The 25,000-nt window shown below is 37.1% G+C and overlaps 2 protein-coding genes across 4 annotated transcripts in view; one reads left to right on the top strand and one right to left on the bottom strand.

Moving 5' to 3' along the window:
* Nucleotides 1-6,093: 6,093 nt before the first annotated feature.
* kune (claudin) lies at nucleotides 6,094-16,400 on the bottom strand. The gene is made up of 4 exons (XM_019061293.2): nucleotides 16,174-16,400; nucleotides 13,984-14,106; nucleotides 12,896-13,048; nucleotides 6,094-12,411 (listed from the first exon to the last, which is right to left on the bottom strand). Exons 1-4 carry the CDS (start codon nucleotides 16,307-16,309, stop codon nucleotides 12,158-12,160), a joined length of 666 nt encoding a protein of 221 aa, XP_018916838.1. The 5' UTR covers nucleotides 16,310-16,400; the 3' UTR covers nucleotides 6,094-12,157.
* A 123-nt stretch (nucleotides 16,401-16,523) lies between these two features.
* The window catches only part of chm (lysine acetyltransferase chameau), a 95,276-nt gene continuing 86,799 nt past the window's right edge, over nucleotides 16,524-25,000 (top strand). Inside the window, exons 1-2 of one of the 3 annotated variants that reach the window (XM_019061277.2) lie at nucleotides 16,524-16,885; nucleotides 18,007-18,724. In XM_019061277.2, the coding sequence (XP_018916822.2) occupies nucleotides 16,868-16,885; nucleotides 18,007-18,724 (736 nt within the window). In that variant the 5' untranslated portion in view covers nucleotides 16,524-16,867. The remainder of the gene's footprint in view (nucleotides 16,886-18,006; nucleotides 18,725-25,000) is intronic. The other 2 variants (XM_019061278.2, XM_019061279.2) reach the window with 2 other exon arrangements.

Here is a 25,000-nt window from a genome sequence, read left to right on the forward strand (position 1 = left end):
AAAATCAGTGACAGCTCGTGCACCAAAAAATATGAAATAGCTGATTTTACAATTTTGTAGTTAAAAAAAGTGTCCGACATGTTTCAATGTAGATTTCACACTAAAAAATGCTAATTTAACTACCCTCCTGGTTAAATTAGCTTTCCACAGTTGTAAAAAGTACATTTTGGACTTATTTTTAACAATTTAATTGTCAAACCAGCAATCCCTTTTTTTCCGTGTGAGAAAAACAAATTAAATTCACTATTAGTCAGATCGACCATTCCTTGAAAATACTGGAGTTAGCAGTCTAAAAAAACTGTTACCGCACCCAGCGGGCCGCCTATTGAAATTGATAGACAAGCTATAGACAAAGAAAACAAAAGAGGTATGGAGATATCCTATTGGTGGAAGCGGGTGGTTGCGATGGACAAAGGAGGTGGGCAATGGACTAACTAACGGCAACCCACGAGGGACCCGATAATTAGTCCATCGTTTTCTCCCTTAGTCTATAAGAACCATCCATTTCAACCAATAGGACTGCTCCATACTTCCTGTGTCTTCTTTGTCTATCGCCATGTCTGTCAATTTCAATAATCGGCCCGCAGGAGTGGAATAAAAGAAGAGAAGGGGGCTCCAAGGCGCACGATACCACTATTTTAACACGAAGGCGCGCGTGCGGTATACCTTCCCAACGAAAGGCGAGACGTGGCTCAATAAAATCGCCAAGTGGAATTTGCAGCAGATTTCGTACCGCAACAACAACACACGTACATGAAACACGCTTAAATTTAATTATATGCAAGTTGCTCGGATACTCGAGTGTTTTTCAACTTTTCACGAAATTTTCCGGGGGCATTTTTCAGATCCCCTCGCTTTGATATTGCATATTGGCCTAAACGTCTATTTGGATCAACCACTGAAAGAAAAAACAAATGTTACGGTGTATGGATGGTGTCACACGAGGTGGTATCCCAGATGTATAAAACACCAGTGTCTCCACTGGAAAAAAAGTCGCTTGGATGGAGAGTCCAGACTCATGAGAACATTGACAAGAAAAAATACTCTTGATTCAATCAGACTTTTTGCTTGAATCAAAAAGAAATCCGCCTAAATCAAGAAGCTTGGCTCTTTAATTCAAGAAAAAGTCGGATTGAATCAAGAGTATTTTTTCTTGTCAAAGTTTTTAAGAGTCTGGACTCTAGATCCAAGCGATTTTTTTTTCCAGTTTATGTAGGTACCTCATTTACATATTCTTGTCTGCTGTGGCAAGAAAGAGAGCCGTACGTGCAAAAATTGGAATTTTCAGCTTTTCAAAAAAAAAAAAAAAAAAAAAAAGAAATAAAAAAAAATGAGAAATTAGGAAATGTGCATTGCAATTATGACTTCTTATAGTAAACTTCTGTATGCGAATGAACATTCTTTTGACTTTTTTATGTCATGCATATTGTTATTCAAGTATTGCCAATTTTTTACGTAGATGGCCAAACGTAACAAAATGCAAATCTCAATCGTGGCTTTTTTGAGCAATTCCCATTTTGTGTAAATTTTTTTTCAAGGAAAACTGAGAGAGGAATTCCTTATCAATTTTTGGTGATATTTTTTTGAAAACAAGTGAGCGAAGAAAATGCACAGAAAATTTCAATAAAATCTATTATTTGTTCGCATTTAAAAATTTAAGTCGTAGTCGGTGACTTAAACGTCGCTATCTGAGATACGCATTCAACTTTAGCCATCGATATACCATTCGATTCAGATGCTTAGTTATAGACGGAAGACTTTATTGCAGCACAGATCCTGAGCAAATATTTTAATTATCCTGCTTTGGTAGAAAAGCCAGCAAATCGATAGCTAAACACAGAAAAAATCATATTTCAACTGTATTTAAAAATGTCCGATTTCGTTCTGTTTTTTTCAAGGAGAGCTATCAGAAAAATTCCCTGGCAATTTTGTGTGACTAATTGATAATGAGTGAGGCAACTTAACCTAAAGTTTCAACAGAAACTTTGTAGCAGTAGCGAGCTTTCTGAGTTTTTGAAGAATGTTTTAAGACGTCATTACCTCTTAAAACATTCTTCAAAAACTCATAAAAAAAACTGTAAACATGTTCGTAGTGGGAAAAAATGTTTGCCTACTTTTTTAGTGAAATTTACAAAAAGTAAATTTTAAGTAAAATTGAGGGGAAAAAGTTTTAAAAAGTCTTAAAATATCACTAGTTTTTTTAACATTTTTCCGACTATTTTTAGTGTTGAAAAACTACAGTTGATATTTTAAGAGTTTGTACCTGACTCTTTTCTACTTAAATTTTACCGCTCGTAAATTTTACATGACCCAAAAAGAGTTTCTTAAAACGAACATTTTAAAAGTTGTCTTTTAGAAATTTAAGAGTTTTTTAATTAAAAAATTAACAGTCGTCTCTGCTGTGTATTCGTGATTTTTTTTTTTTTTTTTTTTTTTAAAGAAAAAATAAAGAAATGAGAGAGAGCTTACAATATCATAATCTGAAATATGTATTTATTAAATTGAGCCACCCCTTTGCTATTATTTCTTTTTGCAAGACAGTTACGTCAATCTAAATAAATCGGTATCCAATGCGACTTGGCAGCGCTGGGGAAGCATGGCCGGCCAATTTTTTTCCCAGTGCCAGGCTGACGTTGATCCATCCAATCGGTGGCAGTGCCGTATTGTACCTACCACTGAAACCCTTACGACGACGCTTTTCCCGATTTCGTCCCCCGATACATAATTGTTCGCATTTTTCATATCTCCGTCGAGCCATGCACGGAATCCTGTCATCACGTTGCCAATTCGTGGGTCTCAACCGCTTCCCCGCGGTGGTTATCGTGGAGGAGCGCTCTAAGGCGCGAGATACAACTATTTCGACACGAGAGAGCGCGTATAGTATACCTTGTCAATTGAAGGCGAAACGTGCCTTGATTAAATCGCTGAGTGCATGCTCCACATGTCGATGCATGGCTAAAGTGCGGAACCGCGTATCTCCGTTTACGACGTTACAGACTATTCTGCCGTACTGAGGAAAAACGCCGTATGAGCCTTCGGGCGTTGCCAAATTTCCTCCGATAAAATACGAATTTTCAAGGAATCTGTTGGATATTTCTCTTCAAAATTTTTGGAGAATTTTTTACACAATTTAATCTAAGTTTCCGACAAGTTTCTAATTAAGTATCCGATAATTTCAAGGAACAATATGCATAAATTACCTTAAAAATACATGTTGTATCCGGGAAAGTTTGGCGATTCTCGAACGATCATACGGCGTTTTTCCTTAGCACGGCAGTATTCTTGTCATGTAATTTTTTCTCCGTTTGCGACGGTGCGGACTTCCTGCCATACTCTATTTTGTCTTTGGAACATGAGTCAATGTAATACGAGTATCTTGAAAACTCCCTCGACTTTCCCTTCCGTTCAGCAGAATATATATCCTGTATTTTCAAACTATGAGGTTGACTTGTTTCTCTTCGAAAATATGAAACAGGGGCGGGAATTTTGAAATATGGCAATGGAGATACGTGGTTTCGCACTTTGGCCTTCTATTTTCAAAAATGTCAGGTCCAATATGTGAGTGAGGAACTGACGTTACCTACTCACGATCAATCAAAAAAATTTCACGTTAATTCATTCTGGGGTGTTTTACAACCCGGCGGCGGTTTTAATTTGGGAGGAAGCCACTCTTAAAGTGAGATAAAAAACACATTTTTATCTGAAGAGAACGAAAATTTTTAAAATTTGTTTACAATAATCGCCGAAGAGATGTAACCGCATTCTCGGTCTCACAAAATGGGTGCATTTCTTCTTGGTGACCATATTTGTGCTGTATGTTGCATATGCGAGATAATGAAGGCGTTTTTAGTTGGTTTTCCATGCATCCACGGATTTTTACGTAGGAGAAAACGTTTTTCGCTTTAATTTTTATCTCGTCTATTTTGCCATGCTGAGGAAGAGCGCCGTATGAACCTTCAGGCGTTGCCAAATTTCCTCTCATAAAACTCGTATTCCCGGTAAAAATATGAATATTTTTCTTCCAGTTTTTCAGATAATTTTGCTCGCAATTCCACCGAAAAGTCCTGAAAAATTCGAGGAAAAATACTCATATATTTCTTTGCAAATGAACATTTTATCGAAGGGACTTTGGCAACTCTCGTATGTTCGTACGGCGTTCTTCCTTAGCACGGCAGTATTGGTCCATTGACGAAATGCCCTTTTCAAAGGTGCCCAAGTTGGCAAAGGCGTTTACCGTAACGAGTTGAGTTCCTCGGTCAAATTATCGACGGAAATTTGTCGTCGATTTCCAGCGGTTCATATCTCTGCCTCATCTCGTTTCTTCCTTTTCACTTATTGTTTTCCTTTCGTTCTCGAGGGCACACGCAAGTCCTTTTCGAGGCCGCCAGTGCTCCTCGATTGTTGAATCGTTATCGAATGACCTTGATCGATATATAGTATTGTTAAGATAGGGATTTATCGATCAGAAGCATTCGATAACGATTCAACAATCGACCCGCTCAGGCTTACAGTAGGCGATTGGTAATTGGAAAAATAAGAAAGATACGTTTCGACTCGTGCACTTAATTAGCCCAGCAACGGAACTTAACTTTCATCATGCAAAACTAACTGCGTACCTACTGCTTGAACGAAATGAAATGTTAAATCAATGAGAGCGAATATTACTGGACTTCAAAGTTTTGAAATGTATGTATAACAGTCTACACCAAAAGGAGTCTAAAAATCTAAATTTTCGTTTATACTCCTATTTTCAAAATTACCTGTAAAGACGTTAATAGCCTGAGTCGCTGAATGTCTCAAAATTATAATAACTAACTAACTCGTCCTCTGAGCTCAAAGTTGAATACCTAGCTTGTTTCAAAAAGTGTCCGTCTCTGAGAGGGAGAATCCAGAATCCAAAGGGTGTCTAGTTTTTTTGTTTTTTTTTTCATTTTACGAAATCCTGATTTTTCCTGATTTTTTACTGCTAAATCCTGATTTCATAATTTTTCCAAATCCTGGTCAAATCCTGATTTTTTGCGGGGAAAAATTGAAATGTCTTCATAAGCGTGTGCCAAAACAGAACTCAATGACTAAGTTCTGAGGACTTTTCTCAAATCCCGATTTTACGACCGACTTTTTTCTTAAATCCTGATGAAATCGGGATTAAATCCTGATTGACCTCAAATCCTGATAGAACCAGGAAAATCCCGATCTAGAAAACGAATGAAATTAAATTCAGCTGAAAAATTGTCTAAGAATGGCGCGTGGTATTCAGTTCCCAAAAGAGCTTCGTGGCCGAAAACATGAACCTTTCCGGTCCTTGAGTAGTATAATATGAATATTCTTGAAACTGGGTACCTAGGTCCTTCAACAAGCAAATAAGAATTCATGCCTATTTTTTCAAAGTACGAAAAATTAAAAATTGAATATAATTGAAAAAAGAAAGAAAAGTAGCGGATGAGACTGAATACAACTTTTCTGCAGTTAAATAGAATTCCATAAGTATATCCCAATTCCCAGAGTCACGCAGTTTTCGAAGCAAGACATTCATAAGCTGTAGGTGTCACATTTATGGCACAAAAAAGCCCAAATTTTTGACAGTTATAAGTTTTAATTTCAAAAAAATGTTGAGAATATAGAAGCAGGTGAGACAAACAAAACCATTGTAACCATTTAAGAATCTTGCCTGCTCTGGACTAGGTCTGTGAAAACGTAATCACTGATCAGAATGGGTTAATTTGTTTGGAGTATCGGTAGCTAAAGTTAAATAAGATGTGACTTGATTGTGACATTTAAAAATCTGCAGTTAGGTATGTTTTATGTTTTGAAAAGAAAACTAACCATAATGCTTCCTTGAAATTCTACAAGAATATTTTTAAGAAAAGAGAACAATTTTTAAAAAAAAAGATGTTTAAGAGAAACTTTATGGGTTACTTTTCGCAGAGAAAAATGAAGTGTGATCAAATACAAGTATTTGCAACGTCACAGTTGGAGATACATGCACATTTTTTTTGCTTTAGCCATCGATATCTGACTGTTACCTTTAGAGTCGGAGCCCAAACGGATTATGGTTGACAGGGTGACATTCGTTTGAAGAAAAAAATAGCTGGATCAGGTTTTAACATTTATTGTAATAGATGCATTTTTCAACTATGAACAAAAATTGAATAGAGGGTAAAATTTAAAAAAAAAAAGAGGAAAATCTGTGCGAAGTTGAAAGTCATAAAATACGTACAAGAATATAGTTAAGGCACAACGAAATATACAATCTTGTATTAAATTTGTGAAACTATACCTATATTCGGCGTAGCAAGATTTTTAGTGGATATATTAAGGATGGATTGCATGGACGGTCAATTGCAAGATTTGGACATCAGTAAGAGAAAAAAACAAGGACGTAATTAAGTAAGTAAAAATAATTTGAGTCATACACATGACGTCATATTCTACACAAAGGAAGGTATCTGAATTGCACTGTTTCACCATTCCTTAATGACATTTTATTTTTTTAAAGAAAAACCGTGGCATGAATTTTTATTTTTTAACAGAAGAACTGATATATGAATTGACCTAAAATTGTTATTGATTTTTCCTTACAATTGTTAGAGAACACTCGAAAATTATCAAACAAATTCGTTCGACGGATCTCTAACTGAAAAATAAAATTTTTGTAGAAATACTGAAGCAGTGCTGACAAGGTACGTTCCTTCGAGCAGGAATCAACATTAAGTTCATTTGCTATTACTCAAACAAAAATACTGATTATTTCCCCCTTCAACTATTTCCAGGTGTACTTAACTTCCTAGGTACTAAACTTAAATGAAGTACAGTAAAACCTCGCTAAGTCGGTTTCCGGATAAGCCGGTAACCCGCTTTAGTCGGTAGAATCGCCCGGTCCCGTTTATCACCCATATAACACAATGCTAAATAAGTCTCGGTATCTCGGTTTGGTCAGATTCTGAACCCGCTTAACTCGGTGAAATTTTTCCATCTCGACCTGTTTTTCTTCGATCGTCACCCGAGATCAAGCGTAGATAGTGTTTCCGTGCGCGGTGCGGGTCGGGTCAAGTTACGCCACGAAGGGTGAGCGAATCTCCGAGAGAGCGCAGCGCGGCAGCGCAGTGCGAGAGACGACATCAGCTCCCCTCTCCTCCTCCCTCCCATCCCCACTCAGCCCGCTCGTATCGGCACGAGCCCCTCTCCTCCTCCCTCCGATCCCCACTCAGCCCGATCGTATCGGCACGAGCCCCTCTCCCCCTACCATCTTGCATTGCCGTTCCCCGCTCCCCCGAGGAATCTTCCTTTTTCGAGGATTTTAGCGAGTATTGTTTACGTTGCATTTTCAGTGCAACGACCCGCCACTCAGCGGGCGGCCGCGGCGCATCACCGCGCGGCACCCCAACAAACAATTAACCCGATGACTTCATGATGCCCTGACACTTACAACACGCAATTTCAAGTGCATCTCATGAAATTTTACTCTTTAGTACCATTTTCTTCGATCAAATGGCTCTCCTAAACACTCCTACAAGTCACTCTACACGCACGTTTGCGTTTGTCCAATTTAGGGCGCGAAATTTGAAAAAGCGCGGCAGGAAAAGTGGCAGTCCGCGTTAGTCGGTAACCCGCTTAACTCGGTAAATTTCCTCGGTCCCGATGAAAACCGACTTAGCGAGGTTTTACTGTAAAACATAAACACGTGCCCAAAAAGCAATAGAAGCTTACACTGATCCATACTACATCCAGAATTGCAATTAAAGGAGAATCTTAGACCAAGGATAGCTGAGCCTGGTTCTTAAAAGAGTTTGATGAAATATGAGATTTGATGTTTTGGAGAGACTTTCAGGAATCTTCTGAGAAAGGTTCAGATCTCGCCTATTAGTCTAGTAAGTAGCTCATCGATGGGAAAAGTTGTCTTTGCGTTTGTGACAGATAAAAAGTTTGGTTGCAAACTCTCCAAATAAATGAAGCTAATATGGCTAATTGGGAACATGGTTTAAGGTAGGTAATCAATAAAAAAAACAATAGTGAGTAACCTAACAAATAAAACAGATCATTGAGTAAAAAAATAAATTATGGAAAAAAGATCAAAATACAAATCAATAGTTCAGCTATATACAATTCCATGCTTACAAACCTACTTACAACTAAAGAAAGGAAAAGTTGGGCGGATTTGGACTGAAGAAGCGCGATAGCACTCAAATACATAGATCACAGTAACTTGTAGATTCCAAGACGTAAGATTAATTTTATTTCATCGCTTGAAGAAGATGGGAAAAGAAAAGAGAGAAAAAACAATGTACCTGCAGTAAAATGGAATCAAATGAGAGAAAATAAATATCATTTTAAATTGTCTGAGATAGATCATAGAAATTGATATGTAGAGACCTGACCCAAAAAAAAAGAAAATCAAAATAAGAAGTGAAGGTAAAAAGGATTGTTTCTCAACAGCGGATAAAGATGAATGAAATTGTTATTTCAACCCATTGATGAGGCACATCCTAACACTAGAAGAAATACAGTCTTGGAAGATATTCAGATCTTAATACTAGTTTTCCAGCGTGCAAACATTGAAACTTGACAATAAAAAAGAGCGGTTTCGGCTTCAATGTGCACTACATCAGCTTTGTACATAGCGAGAGCACATATTAATTTACACAGATGATTCTAAACATTCTAATTAATTAAAAGTATTTTAACATAGAGTAAAACAAGAAGATAGGTATGTTGTTTTCATTTGTTCCTTTGTAGGAAAGCAATAGTGGCACTTTCTGAGAGCTTAAAGAGAAAGGATCTCACTTCTCTCTCTCGCATATTTCTCCGAAGGATACTGACCTGATCAATAATTGATGAAAGCAAAAGCAAACGTACAGTAAGGCAAAAAAGTGGCTTATTCTTTGCCATTGTTTGGACGGAATAAACATAAAAAGAGTATTAACCTCGCAGACCCAAGTGGTTACATCTTTAATTAACCATGGTGAGATTCATAACATTCAGACAAGAAAAATGCTTTGATTAGTTTGCTAGTCATGGAAACTAGAAATCAGAGAACAAATGAAAAAGAGAATACTTACAACAAAAGCGGACGGACAATTCTCAACTCTGGAAAAGGTTCAAACTTCATATATGAAGTAGAACAATGTATGGTCCAGAGCATTCATATGAGAAGTCTTTTGGAGTAAAAAATTATAACATGTAGCAACATTAATAATTAGTACATAACTACAATTAAAAGGACGGACTTTGCATTACTAATAAGGACCAAGTTAACATTTTCTACGCTCATGTATAATACCAGATTAACAGGCCTTTTTGATGGTTCAAAATAGATAGAAAGACAAAAAATTTAAAAAGTGGAAGAGGTGTGAAAGCTTAACTTGTAGATAATATTGAAATTGTGCGAGTGAATTCCAAAAAAAAACTTTGTACTTAGTTTCGTAAAATACTCTCTAATAAGCAAGATATTTGCCGGAATAAAATAACAATGAATATAATCAATCTGTAAATGGAAATTTTTTTACTGAGAGGAATTAACTTACTTGTCTCTCTTTTTAAAAGAGAGAACTTACGAAATAATCGTGCATATTTTCAATGAAACGGTTTCCACTGACTGAAAGGCATTTAGGTGGATGAAAAGGCACTAGCTAGAAGAAAATAATTTAGGATGGATGCTGTTGAGTTCAAATGAAGCATGAGTGCAGCTGTTAGGCAATCAACAATAATTTGCATCATCAAAGAATTGTGAGGTAGTGAAATTTCAATTCCCTCCTCTTCTACACTCTAACAAACAGTCAGGCCTGTAGCTTCAAAATTAATGAGAGTGTGATTGAATAAAATCTGAGTCTGGCATGAGTTATTTTCTTTTTAAAAATCATTCTAAAAAGTTAAAATTAGTTACTTAAAAAAGTAAAAGTTAAAAGCGCATGAAACTGGAACAATGATTTTTGTTTGATTTTAGGACAAATATACTTCAATCAGATCGTTTTACAAACCCAAAATTCTGGGTCAAATAAAATACTATCTCCAGAGGCGTAGCGTGCTTTGCGATATATTGATTGTTATTCCATTTAAACCCATGGAACTGAATCGATAAACAGGGTGTTTGCAATGAACACCTTAATAATTGATTCTTTACCGTAGGTTTAAATGGCAGAACGATCAATACATGGCAATTCACGCCACGCCACTGACTATCGATCTATCTACTTCAATCAGAGAACAGAAAATCTTAAAAATGGGAACTGTTTCCCTGAACTATGAACTTCACAAAATACATGATATAGACTGTATATGAAGCCAGCTTACGCTTCGGTTCTTTCTTATGAAGAATATGGCCACTTAGGAGTTTATCAAAAATATGTTATGTTATTTTGAGCAATGGCATCCAAGAAACATTTCCTCGCGCTCTAAGAGTCTGTTAAATACATATGATTTCAGAGTAACTTTAGTTGTTATTTTAAGAATCGTTTTTGATTCACTTCACAGAAATGTTTTTTGAAACAAAATTAACAAGACCTATTGACATTAGACTGTCAAGGTCTAGGCAGTTACCAAATCGATCCATAGATCACGTCCTTCGTGTCATGATGCTGATTAACATGAATCCAAGGTAAGGGAAGTTTTGTATATTGATACGACTTTGGTTCACGACTCTTTATGAGTTTCATTCAAGCTATTTTCCAAAAGTCGGATCAACAAGAGGTATATTTTTGCCGCAAATGTAGACAGTTAAATTGTGAAGTTAATTAGTTTGAAAATAAACTAAAAGATACAACCTAAAAAGTCTAGAGATTAACAATAAAAACTTGATTGATGAAATTTTTTTGGGCCCCTCTTTTGACTTTACTTCAGGACTACTTAGCTTTAAAATTTGACCATGAACTCTCGAGGAATAGATCTATCTCCTTTCTCCTGTCAATTTGATTTTTTTAAAATAATTTGAATGAAACTTGTCATTAGTCAGATATTGTAGTGGGAGCAATACACAGGACTATTCACCCTGAATTCATCCCAAGTCAAAGAAAAATAATTGGAGCCTTATGATGAGAATTCTATCTTCATACGGCAAAAAAGAAAAAATACAATTCTGCTCCCAATGCCAGAGCAAGAAATTGCGAGATGGAATCATATATGCTCCGACTCACAATCGTAATTCTAATTAGACTGCAAAAAGAAAAAAAAAGAAAATAAATAACAAACTCCAGAGCTTAATGAACAAGCATTCCTATGTCACGTCACAGATGAAAATCCAAGTAAAGTGAATAAATGTACACATGGACCTCAAAAGAAAGAACAATAACATTAGCAGTGATAAAATGCTAGTATCTGAAATAACTCAAAATAGCGTAAAAGCTCATATTGAAACAACAAAGTATGAAAATGAAGGAAGGCTACTTATTTTTGAATCAAAGTAAATATTGAAGACTGATGCTACATACAATGAAATCACAGGTCAATTGAGTAAGTTAGGCTAAGCAGTGAAAGCCAAGGCCTGAATGAGATTTCATTTTCCCTCCGTGGTTTCTTGTCTACACAACTTTTGTCCTAATTTCTGATCTAGGACTTAAATATTTCTTTGAAGTTTTCTTCAAGTTTTCTAAAGAAGGTACCAACAGCATCAAATCATTGAATTCAAGCTTTAAATCCTTCCCCGAGTTTCACCTGAAATTCATTTTGTGATTTATGCACAGTTTAAAGATGACATTTTCAAAAGAAGCCTTCTGAGGCCCTTCTATTCTCATGAGTTCAATGAGATGGCAAACTTTTCATTGTTTATGCACAAAAATTACTAGAGTCATTAACATTATCTTTAGCGCTCAATTTAAAAAAGATTTCTCAGTTTTCTTTTGGTCAAATAAGTCCATGAAAAATTTTCCAACTTTTTCAGTTAAATATTTTGTCAAAATTTTAAAAGAATAGAAAAATAGCAGAATAAAACTAGAATGGCAGGAAAGTAGAGAAAGCTTGCTTTTCTTAAATTGAAAAAACCTTGATCAGAAACTAGATAACAACGAAAGAGCATAAACAGCTGTTTTTAAGTTATTTCCCACAGAAGGTTGTCATTGCTACTGATTTTTTACAGAGAAGAGATTCGTTGCTTTCCATAGGTGGAGTCAATAAAACTACAGCTAAAATCTAAACCTAATAAGTGTTCGTAAGCTTTAATTAATTTACATTAGACGTCGGAATGTTCAGATGGTTTCTGCATCTGCAAATCATAATCCGAATGGGCCTGCTGCCTTTTCCTTCGCTTTATGCTGTGCACCCGACTTTCAATAGTGAAGAGGAAGCCAGCCAGGTAGGTTTCAATAATTCCGATAACAGCCACTGCGTAAGACCACCCGATATTGTTGTGTTCCCAGTTGGGCATCCAGTCACGACCATCGCCATAGAGTCCGAATAAAATTAGGGCAATAGTTCCCGCAAAAGCTGAAAAATGTTGAGGTCAGTTAGTAAGTGGAATTGACGGTCATAAGTGAGCAACTGCGTCTTGGCAAAAAATTGTGTGCATTGGGAATTCAAGTACTTAAATTTCAATTTACCTTATTAGGCCTTACATATTGACAGTGATACTGCAGAAGGACAAGTCTTGTTTGCGGTGTTTTAGAATCTTCACTCCTATTTCATCTTACTAAAGGAGAACAAACCAATGCTATCGCTTGATATTTTCAATAATATTCTTTACACAAATAAGGAAAATCAGGGAAGTTTCCAAGAAATGACATCGAGCAAATTTCAATTTAAAATATGTACAAGGTATGACAGCAATTTTGTGACATTTTAAACTAATCTGCATTTTCATGGACTTCAGAGATCATTCAGGAAGGGACATAATATTTTACCATCAACTGTTTCATACACTGTGGACTCAAATATCTTTTTTGAAAAAAAAAGAAAAAAATGGTCAACTCACCTGAGGCTAAAAGGTTTCCGCCGGTTATACGAAGCAGGAAGATATACTTGTCATGATGTCTACTGCAACACATGTAAGTAGTGACCAGCAAATTTGCGATGAATGCAAGGACAAAACATACCATGAAGAAAAATTCCGTGGCAATGAAAAAGCCTAAAATAAGAAGGAAAGGTAGTTAATAGTGGTGTAAAAAAAACTGTATTCAGATAAAGGTTGAATGATTTCTACTCAACAGATCAGCAACTCTTCTTTTGTTAGAGATTAAGAAATTCTAGTTTAAAAACACCAGTTCTATAGTATGTTTCAGGCTTGGCAGTAAAATAATGATGACACCAAGCAAGTCATGAGGAAATACTGACTTCCAATGGAGACTTTTTACAGACATTTTTTATTTTTACATCTAAGAATGCTTTAAGAGCTGCGTTGACAGTAATTTTCATTATAAGTTTCTGCTATAAGAAAATATAAAAAAACATATTTAAAAATGAGAAAATGTACTGCCTTGTGATGTCATCAGGCGGCACTTTCCACTGAAATACATGAGTTTTATCAGATTAGATCCTTAAGACATATCGCCTCCAATCATCGTTTATTTTAGAAACCAGGGATATTTTCTGAGTGATTTCCTCTTAAACAACAAATTTACAAAATTTCAGACACCCGTAAATACGTCATTGTTACTAGAAGGCATGATGTCCCTAGGAAAAACAGCTAATATGAACTAAATTTGTCATTTTTCCTTTCTCCAGTTCACTAGAGTCTCACCAAATAAGTTAAGACATTTCTAGATGGCGACAGAAGATCGTCTGACATCACTTTTACATGTAAAGTCAATGCAAGAGGGAAGAGGCAGATCTTTTGTCGCAGTCTAAAAGTGCGTAAATTTATTCGGCTTGGAATCTAACAATGCTTTCTCCACTTTGAATAATCAAAAATGTGTTGGAAAAACTTTGGAAAAAAGCAATTGTGCAGAAACTTCCCAATTACAAAACCGACTTGTACCATGCCAGTCACATGAAATGTGAGCACCCTTGCAAGGGCTGAAAAATGAGCTGAATGATCTAACTTTTACTGAAACCAATACTTACTAGGAAACAGAAACTCATCGATTATATAATATTCTTCCTCGAAGAGAAACCAGCAGCCATAAAATTTAACATCGTGGAAATGTCGTGGATCCTCGTACCCGCTCATGCAAATCATCCATAATCCTGAAAAATCAAAATTAAGAGGTCAGGATTTAAATTTGGCCACATTTTTCAATACCCCCACCTCAAATCACACTTAATACCTACCTAAAAGTATGAAACTAAAAAATATTTTTTGTATTCTATTCACTTCTTGTCGAGGATCAAACTTGCACAAGAGATGGGTCTGGTTCAAAACCATTCTTTTGTAACTCTGACCTCATTACATCAACTGAACGTCATCATTCAAGATAGAGTCAAAGACATATCGACGGTGTAAGTCGGCAATCACATAACTCGTTTGCGGTGTCTGAAAATCTCTGCCTCCATGTTATTTTTTTAAAGAAGAACAAATTGATGTCATTCCGTGAAGTTTTTGCAGAATTTTCTTTGCACAGTGAAGAAAAATCATGGTTGTTTTAAAGAATTGCTGTTGAATGGTTTTCTGTTGAAAAAATAAATTATGACAGGAAGCCTGCGACATCGCAAGCCGAGTTATGTGATTGCCGACTTACACCGTCGATATACTCAACCTAATCGTGAAGTGTCAACAGTTAGAACCCCCTCATTGTATGTTGAGACAAAAGTAAAGAGTTGTTTGGGTCACCACTCATCAATGGTGCCATCTGACTCCATGTATTAACCTCTTGAGTGGAGCTGAATGAGAGATTGACATTTGTCTCAACCTTAACATACAGGTGCGTGGCTCGGTCTTAAATTAGAGAAAACATATCTTGGGTAGCAATGTCGCAGGTACATTCCATCATACTTTGCTCCTTACTCAGAAGACTGATTAACATCACTTCTTAAACACCCAGTTCAATGCATTCCACTGCAGTTTGGATAAAGCCTTCAGATGTATAGTGCATTCATCTAAAGAAGCAAAGTGCTTACTTCTGTTCAATTTACACTATTTGCTCCTAAGAAATTAATTTCAGCGGTTACCGAAGACATTTTAAAACTAATTCATAAGCAATACTTAATCATATCAAAAATTGACATTGATCAAACTAAGATTGAAGATTTGTCACAGTTCTACCCGCAGATAAAAAAACTGATCTCAAGCCATGGAAACAAAGCTTCTCGCCGACTCACAAACTGTGGCTGGTATGATGTTGCTGAAGTTCATTTTTAATTTCTCTGAAAATCATGCGTAATGTATACTGTACTTCCTGACAGTTCTTGAACAAGCTCCATTCTGAAATGTCATCCCAAATGATGCATACTAGAGTCCCTTTATACCCAGAGTTAAGACAACTCACTTTTGGTTCGGCTGAAAGTGGCCTAAAAAAAAATCCAATTCTGATTGGTTCTCGCTCATGGAGGCCGAAACGAGTGCACCAAGATGGCGGTACCTCGAATGTGAACAATGATAATGAAAATATCACTTAATTGTGGTTTATCAAGAGTAAATTGTCATTTCCATCGGTCCAAAATGAAAAGAGAATAAGAAATTATTCACAAACAAATCTCATTTTCTTTTTAATTGATCAATTTGTTGATGTTGTTGTTTTTGTGTGACAGACATCGCAGGATTCCTGATCCTTATCCCTCAATATCGTTCGTTTGGGTGCACTCGTTTCGGCCTCCATGGCCAGCCAAGGCCGGCTGTCAGTCAGCTGATAATTGAGTTGTCTTAACTCTGGGTATAAAGGGACTCTAATGCATACCAACTGCGTTGACGAAGTAAACTATTTGGAAACTGAATTACCCGCTTCCAAACGGTCAGCGTTGCTGGCCTACGTCAGAATTACCCAATGACTTGTGTGTTCACATATAACAGCCTAACGTTTCTACAAAATGCTCAACGTTTTCAGAAGGTCAATGGGACCGTTTGGGTTGTGTTTGCTAACAGAAGAACCAAACAGAATCAGACAAGTTTACTTCAACAACGCACCTACTGTTCCACGAACGCTACGAACCATGTCAGCCTTGACAAGAGGTGGGAAGGAATTGTAGGTTTTCAGAGAAGGGGCTTCATTTTAGTGGAGTACTGAAGCAGATGCTTGTCATCGGAAGCATAAAATAGTTATATGAGCCGGCGAAAAGAGGAAAACAGTACAAAGTGATAGAAAAGGGTGGAGTCCATACCCATGTTTGTAAACTTCGGTTTCTCCAACTTTCCATCTGAAACGAGCCAGTTAGGTGTCACAAACGCAAGGAGAATGAAAAATCCTCCTGTTAAAGCAAGCACCGTGGCCGCTAGGCCCGTCCGAGATTTTCCCATTGCTAAATTTTTAAAAAAAGGACACAATTCCAAAAAATTTTTGGAAATTCACTTGTTTACGTTTCGAGTTTGTTGGTCGATGAAGTTCGAGCGGTGATTCCGTTCGATCAGTTTGTGTCGCGTAGGGGGAAAAAAATCTCACATGAGATAAACAAAGCACTCACAATTTATAATCATTTTTCAAATTTTGATTTGAAAAACTCCATAAAAATAATTTCGCATAGATTAAAAGGACATATAATTTTTAAAACAATTTCAGCAACATTTACGAGCTCAAGGCGTGTTTATTATTTACGTCATCATGATTGTATTCCGTACTGAAATTCCCTGCGTTTGTTCGCATTCCCAATTTCCCACTAAATTCCCGGAATAAGTGTTTTCGTTTTCGTCCCCCTAATCTCATTCTGCCCCTGCCCGACATTTCGGTTAAATTAACTTAAAAGACAGTATAATAATAGTGTTTTGGTTATTCTCGTGTGATTCATGTAAACATTCTCCTCCATAAGTTGTGGTTTTGGATTGGTGAAGTGTCCTGTCGGCAGCCCAAGTGTTATCAAAATGGTTTTGAAAAAGAAGGTATGACGTTTGTTTACAACCTGAGAAGCTCTTCTTCTTTACTTTTCGTACGTTTTCGAGTGCGAAGCGATCTCTTCATCACTATTTACCTTCATGAAAGTCTCAAACCCTTAAAAATTCGAGACGAGTTAACTCCTCATCCCTTAAGCTAGGCTACCAAGACATTACTCTGGTTATCAGGCATCCTTCACCGAAAATCAATAGGGTTGATCCGATAGTGAAAAATCTTGTTTTTCAACAGAAATAAGAAGCAAACCTTTAATTAAGAAAGAACTGCGTTGTCGAAGTAACCTTGTCCGATGCCAATTGGTTCCACTGTCGGCAAACGCTACCGAAATGGTCTGATTGACCCTCTGAGATTTTTGAGCGTTTGGTAGAAATGTCAGGCTTTCATATGTAAACACAAAAGTCATCGGGTAGTTCTAACAAAATCCAACAACGCCGACCGTTTGGAATTGTCTAATTCCGTTTCCAAACAGTCCCAAACAGTTTACTGCGACAGCTCAGCTTTAATTTGGTTGTTTACGTTTGAATGACCACTATATAAACTGAATGCCCACCGACCTGAAGAGATAGATGGGACTGTTCAGTTGCGCCCAGTGAACAGAAGAACTAGGCAGTATACCTGGGGTTACTTCATGAATATTTACTCCGACAATGCAGCTGAGCTCCGATTCCATTTTTTGTGCACATTCTCTTAGAATATATTTTTGATACTCAAAGAAATTGATAAAAATGCCTGTTTTGACTAAATTACCTGCGACGCATATCGACGGTAAAACTCCTAAACCTCGTATGTTGTTTGCAGTGTCCGAAAATCTCTGCTCCAATTTAATTTTTTTAAAGAGGAATAATTAACGTCACTCGATGAAGCTTTCACAGAATTTAATTGCCTTGCGCAGAGACGAAAAATCACAGACATTTTTAAGAAGTGACGCTGAATAGTTTTTCATTTAAAAAATAAAGCATGCCGGTAAGTCTGCTACGTCGCAAACCGCGATACATAGTTTGAGAGTTTTACCATTGATATGTGATACTTGCTGCAAGTATCTAATAGCTAACAAGTATCCCTCACTGCGCATTGACCTATATATTTATTTACTTATTTCTCTCGTTTGCAGGAGGGCGGAACAAGTTCCGAGTCATCATCCTCAAGTTCTTCATCCTCATCATCATCCACCTCATCCTCGAGCAACGAAAACTCTGGCTCCGACTCAAGTAGCTCCGATTCCGAGTCCTCGTCCTCCGATCGGAAATCCACCGATTCCGAAACCCGTCGCTCCCGGAAATCAGCGTCACCCATCAAGAAGAAAACACCACCGCGCTCCAACAAGCCAGAACCGAAACCAGTCAACAATGTCAAATCAAAGAATTTCCCGGCCACAAAAATGTCAGGAATCTACTCCTCAGAATCGGACGATGATCGGTCCAAGCGGCGCCTCTCCACATCCAAAGGTCCGAAAGCCTCCGCAACCGTCACGCCAAATGTCTCGAAACCAGCAGCCAAACCAAAGGCCTCGGCTACATCAGCAGTTAACAGTAAGAAAATCGAGTCAAAAAGGCTGTCTAGTTCTAGTTTGAAGCATGCTGCAACCTCAAAGTCTGAGCCCAAAACGAAGACCAAGAGTATTTTCAGTCCGGATAACAGCTCGGAGAGTGATAATCAGAGTCCTCCGCCCCCGAAGTTGACACCAATGAAGAATGTTCCCGCTGCCTCGGCTTCCAAGAATCTCATCAAATCAAAAATGTCCAAGGCGACGCCGGTGAAAAAAGAGTCTGGTTCTGCATCAGAAAAGTCACGCACCAGTTCTGTGTCCTCTCGCAGTTCAGTTTCCTCAGGTAAATTCTTTTATTTTATTTTTCGGAAGAATTCATGTGAAAGTTTTCCGACTTTGATTTTTTGGGGATGGTTTTGCTTTACCCTACATCCAGGTCAAAATTATCCTAAAGTCTGCCTTTATAGAGAGAGTTGAGACAACGCAGCTCATGGATGTCACAAACGGGAATAAAGATCACACAAATTGAACGTTTTTTGTCATCTTTGATAAACTCATTCCCAAATTCCTGTATTCCTTCCCTCTCTCATTCCGTTTGTACCAGTTTTTAACCTTTGCAATCGGTGAAAATTTAATCTCTATTCCTGTTTGTGACACAATGGAGGCGTAAAATCAACCTAAAATACGGGAACCAATCAGAAATGGATTTGTATTGTCTTTACTCTAAGTATAAAAGGACTCTAAATTATCCCTGTTATTCTTCGTGAGGTTACAAATGTACCGCCATCGTTTTTGGATCGTATTCGATACATCGAAATAGGCGTACTATTGCTGAGATAGTATCGATAACAATTGGTTCAACATGCAAACATAGCGTCAAAAGTCAAGTGAGTAATTATGTGGGAACGGATTTTCGTGATTGATTTTTGATTTCATCAAGCACTACATGGCAATGTAAAGTGAAATTGTTAGATATTCCCTCTTTTTCAGCTTCTCTAACTTAGATCCTAAAACTTTGATTTGAGGCTAGAATGCGTCGAACCACTTTCCAATACGATCCATAATATTTACAAGCAGAGACTTAGAATCTTCTCGTGAGAATGCGCTTTCAGTAGAATTTCATCATTCTTCAATTACACCTCTCCTCATATCTTGAATCCACTTATCTGTGTGATTTTCATGAAAAATGTATGAGATGAAGGTATCGTACAAACGCAAGAATTGAAAATTAGATGTAGGTCAAGACGAGGAGAAGGGTTTCTAAGGTTTGTCAGATTTCAATATTGGAAGCGCCTTTATGAGCCTTTGAGATTTCCCTGATGTTTTTAATTTCAGGAATATATAATTTTTTTCAGAGCCACTTTGACTGTAGATTGATGGAAAATAGTTCTAGTTTCTTTTATGCAAGAATTGCATTTCGACGGTGAAAGTCGGCAATCACATAACTCGTTTGCGGTGTCTGAAAATCTCTGCCTCTACGTCATTTTTTTAAAGGAGAACAAATTGATATTATTTCTTGAAGTTTTTGCAGAATTTTCTTCGCATTGAGAAGAAAAATCATGACAGTTTTAAAGAATTGCCGTTGAGTAGTTTTCCATTTAAAAAATAAAGTATGACAGGAAGTCTGCGACGTCGCAAACCGAGTTATGTGATTGCCGACTTTCACCGTCGATTTATTTTGTCTCAATGGAGTAATCAAGAACCTCTTTCGGCTAGCCAAATATGTGTTACTTAGGGTTGCAAGAGAAGGAAAAACCTGGAAAAGTCAGTGGGTTTGAAAATAACGTGGAAAGTCAGGGCAAAATCAGAGAATTTTGCTGCGAGTTTGAGAGATTTTTAGAGCTGCGGCTTAACAATTGAAACCTCCGTCGCGCGTCGGGCGCCGGTCCTGCGCGTCAGCGTTGCCGAGTTTTCGGGAATTTTTCGAAACAAGGCAACTCTGTCGTGCTAAGGAAAAACACCGTATGGACATTCGAGAGTTGCCAATTCCCTTGGTAAAAAATGTATTTTTGACGACATTCGTGAAAATTTTTCCTTGAAATTTTCCGATATTTTAGATTCAATTGCGTGCAAAATTGTCGGAAAATGTTGGAAAAAAATATTCACAATTTTCCTAATGAATTCAGTTTTTATCGAAGGAAACTTGGCAACGTCTGAAGGCTCATACCTTCCATAACCTTCTTAAGGTTCTTCCTTAGCACGGCAGAACTGCCACGAGTACTGAATCCGCGATTTGTTCACAAGTTCAACTTGAAGGGATATAAATATTAACACGTATCTGCTCCTAATTAGTTTTTTCTGCCTTTTCCTCCTCATTTTTCTTATTTAGGCTGAGAATAATTCAAAATATTTCCAGGCAGCATGTGAATTGTCGTATCAAAGTTATTTACAAAAATCAACTTAATGCATACATTTGCGGTGCTTCAAAGTTTGCATCACTGTTTTGAAATTCATCTTTCTCTCTTTTTTTTGGGGGGGGGGGGGAAGTCAGGGAATTTCTGCGCCAGTCGTCAGCGAATTTTCCCAAAAAGTCGTGAAATTTTGAAATATTTTATTAAACCTGCAACCCTGCGTAAGAACTTTCAGCTGTTGCTAAATTTCTTTTGATAAAACACAGATTTTCTGAAAAATTTTTAGATTATTTCTTCCAATTTTTCAGAGAAGTTCGTTCGCAATTCTTTCGAAATCATATGGACCTTTAAAAAGAAAATATTCATAACTTTCCTTAAAAAATAGGACGTTATCAATGGAAATTTGGCTACATTCTAATGTTCATTTGACGTTTTTCCTTAGCATGACAGTACGTGTCCATCAATTAATTGATAAAACCTCAAATTTAAGCAAATAATATGTCTAATAAGAGACATTTGACAACATTTGAACGTCTTTACGGTGTTTTTACATAACATGGCAGTATGTGTATGTCAACTGATTGATAATTCCTCAAACGTAAGGAGTAGGTTCTCACTGTCCATACAAGCAATGTACACGTCAATGATGTATATGAACCAGAATTAGCAAAGGAATGAGAGTTTGAAAGTGGCCGCTATGCTTCTAGCTTTGCGTTAAAGTTTCCTTAGAAGTCCCTCTCTTACTTTCCATTTCCATACAAGCAGAGCACAAATCAATGAATCGTACGAACTGAAATGAGAACTTGAAAGTGACCTCTACGTTTCTAGCTAAGCGTTGAAGTCTCTTCGGAAATCCCCATCACATTGCCCACGTCCAGCTAGCCAGCAGCTAGGATGCAACTTAATTAACTTCTGTGTTGTGATGGGTTGCATCACTGAATTTGAAGGCGAACCAGCGGCGATTTCGTTTCCAAACGACAGGATTAGGCTCGAGTCGCCGCGACGCAGCGCTCCAACCGTTACGCTGTACTCTGTTGTGTCAAGAAAAAACGCCGTATGAACCCTCAGGCGTTGCCAAATTCCGTTTGATAAAACGCGAATTCCCTGGTAAACTTAGGAATATTTTCCTCCCAATTTTTCAGATAATTTTTTTCGAAATTTCGCCTAAAAATTCTGAACATTTAAAGGGAAAATATTCATAACTTTCCTCAAAAATAAACATCGTATCGAAGGGAATTTGGCAGCTCTCGAATGTTCATACAGCGTTTTTCCTTAGAACGGCAGTACTAATCACCGTTATTCTTACTCCGCAATGAGAAGGATTTGTAGTGAAGGGATGAAAACTATACTGCCTTGCTAAGGAAAACTGTGCTATCAGGGTTGTAAGGGTCCGGGAAAATGTGGAGTAGTCAGGGAATACGAAAACATCCTGAAAAGTTATGAACTTTTGGCATAAGACGTGTAATGCGACGGCAATGTGTGCGTAGAAGTACACCTACCCGTTGCTAAATTTTCTGGGGGAAAATGTCATATTTCTCGAAAAACTAATGTTTTGTTTTTCTTTTGTAAACCTCACGGAAAATGTTACGCATATTTTTGATCTGAATAACTAAAAGAAAGTTATTCACATTAATTCATCAGAGTTTAATAATTTTTAATTGCCTAATCACCCAAAAACTGCACGGTTTATAATACAAAATTGTATGTTATTCGCTGTTGGGCGTGATACCACAATTCGACCTCCTAGGAGCTCGGTGTGCCTATTCAATTCATTGAAGGCGTTTCGATTTCCCGTCGCGGCATACTACCGTGTAACTGGAAAACAATTTTGCACACTATAATACATGTTCTTAGGGTTTCACCATTCATGTGTCCGAGAGCATGGTGGGTTGTACATGTTTTTATCCTCCGAAGAAAAATGTATTTTTGCAGTAGAAATGATTAAGTGCCATCGAACCATTTATCTTTGTCTATTCTCATTGACCTTATATTCCAGTGCACGACATTTTTTTTCAATACTGCAAACTGAAAATATGACAGACATTTTAAGAACCAAAAGTAACTCGAGGATACGATGAGCGTGAACCTCACTTTCCTCCTGTCGTGCTAACTGCCAAGGAAAAACGCCGTATGAGCATTCGAGTGTTGCCAAATTTCTTCTGATGAAATATTTATTTTTGAAGAGTGTTGTGAATATTTTCTCTTAAAATTTTCAGGTAATTTAGCTCCAATTAAGAATGAAATTCTTATATTAATATTCGACGGAAAGTATTCAAAAATTTCCCTGATATTAATATTCTATTGAAGGAAATTTAGCAACGTCTGAAGGCTTATACGGTGTTCTTCCTTAGCACGACAGCCTCTACGTATTAACCATCATGAAATTCATCGGAGCTTTGCTTGTAACCTGCAGTCATCCAGTAATACCGCAGGAAAATATCTTTTTTGGGAATCGCCAGCTTTGTTTTGAAAACATGAGCTTCTGTTAATCAGCTATATTGTGAGATTATATTCATATTCGTGATTGTAGACGGCTCGACAAGGTATGAATTTAAGCATTATGAGACATCTTTCCTGACGCTAATTTCACGTAGAATACTCTTAGCACAATGAAAATTGCTGAAATCAACTCCTAATAAAGATACAAATGGTTTTAGGTTGCATTGGTCACGGAAAATTTGAATTTCACGTTCTCAAGAAAAACATTAAATTGCTTGAATCAAATTGCCTACTACAACGGGTTTGTCAGGCTTCCTTCTTCAACATTTCTTCTCCGTTTTGTATTGTTCAAAGTGTTAAAAATGTGCGACGACTGAGGGAAAGAACCGAGATTGAGGTTGCTCTATTTTCATTCAGCAGACTGCTCTGGTAATTTTCAGTGGGAGATTTGACTCACTTACACTCTTGTCTTTTCATGAGCGGGTGGATTGAATTTTCGCATCAAAAAACGTTAAAATCTTCACTGAAAAAAAAATTCGTGGGTATTATTTCGACTAAAAGCGTCTTTTTTGTCGGCCAAATTTTTTTTTTTTTTTTTTTTTTTTTTTTTTTTTTTTTTTTTTTTTAGGTTGAAGGAACGTTGGTTATTTATCGTAAGTTGAAAAAAGCGACACTTTTTAACTCCAAAAAACTGATAATGAATTTAACTGGGGGGGGGGGGGGGGGGGGGGGGATCAATAATTGTTGACAAGAAACGACGCTCTAAGTCAAAATATAATATCTCGAGAAAATTTTTTCAGTGACTTAGCTGAGTAGTGTAGTTGTCAATGAAAGTAATTTTTGTTGCGTGACACGTGTTCTACGAGAACTCCCAATGAGGAAATATGTATCATAATGCTTAAATTTGTACCTTGTCTAGTGATTCATTGCTTGGTTGAAAAATAGCTGAAAAAACCAAGGTTCAGCATGGACGAAATGAAAGAATGCCTAATCGTCTTTTCAATGCTAACCAATCAATTCATATCGATTGCATTGGCTGCAGTAATTAGTAAGTGTCATCCTTCTTGGATATCACAGACTCTGCATTCATTCAAATTTTTGTGTTTTTGATTTTGCAAACTTTTGAGTAGGTACATTTCTGGCAACCCCACCATTATTACTCGAGAACTTCCCAATTACAATAATATTTTAAGGGTGGTCATTGCCCCAATTTCCAAATTATCCCAAGTGTTATTCTCGATTATAATCCGCAGTTAAAGGAAAATGATCTTACATAGCAACCAGCAAAGGACTCTTCTGACCCTATCTATCCTTACATGTTCTGTCTGTTGGGCATTATTCATGTTACGTGTATTGTGATGTCTTCAAAGACCCCCAAGGCGTTTTCGTTTGTTTTTTGCTTGAAATTAATGCCGTGTTTTCTGTGGGATCATGATATGGTTTCTTTGGGAATGTGAACATGTTATCAATCTTTCAATTAAATTTTAAGCATCCTCACGACCCAAGTCATTAAGGACGTAATGAGGTATTCTCGCGCTCCGTCCGGATCAAGGTCCTCTTCACCACAGGAGCAAATGAAATTGGCAACGACAATTATGCTCAAAATTTGGAGGGAACCAAGTTTTTTAACTTTTTGGGGGATTTTTTTTTTCCCCTACCAATATTCTCCTCTATGAGAATTACCAAGAAAGACTAAAATCATATCATGGAAAAGAATTTCTCTTTTTTTTTCCGGAATATTTTGTGTTCAGCAGTCAATGACGGCTGTTGATTTACTCAGAAGCAGGTCCTTAATAGACGGAAAAAAATTCATCATTTCATATTATGCA

The sequence above is a fragment of the Bemisia tabaci genome, chromosome 9, assembly GCF_918797505.1.
Source record: "Bemisia tabaci chromosome 9, PGI_BMITA_v3".
In the NCBI taxonomy this organism is placed as follows: domain Eukaryota; kingdom Metazoa; phylum Arthropoda; class Insecta; order Hemiptera; family Aleyrodidae; genus Bemisia; species Bemisia tabaci.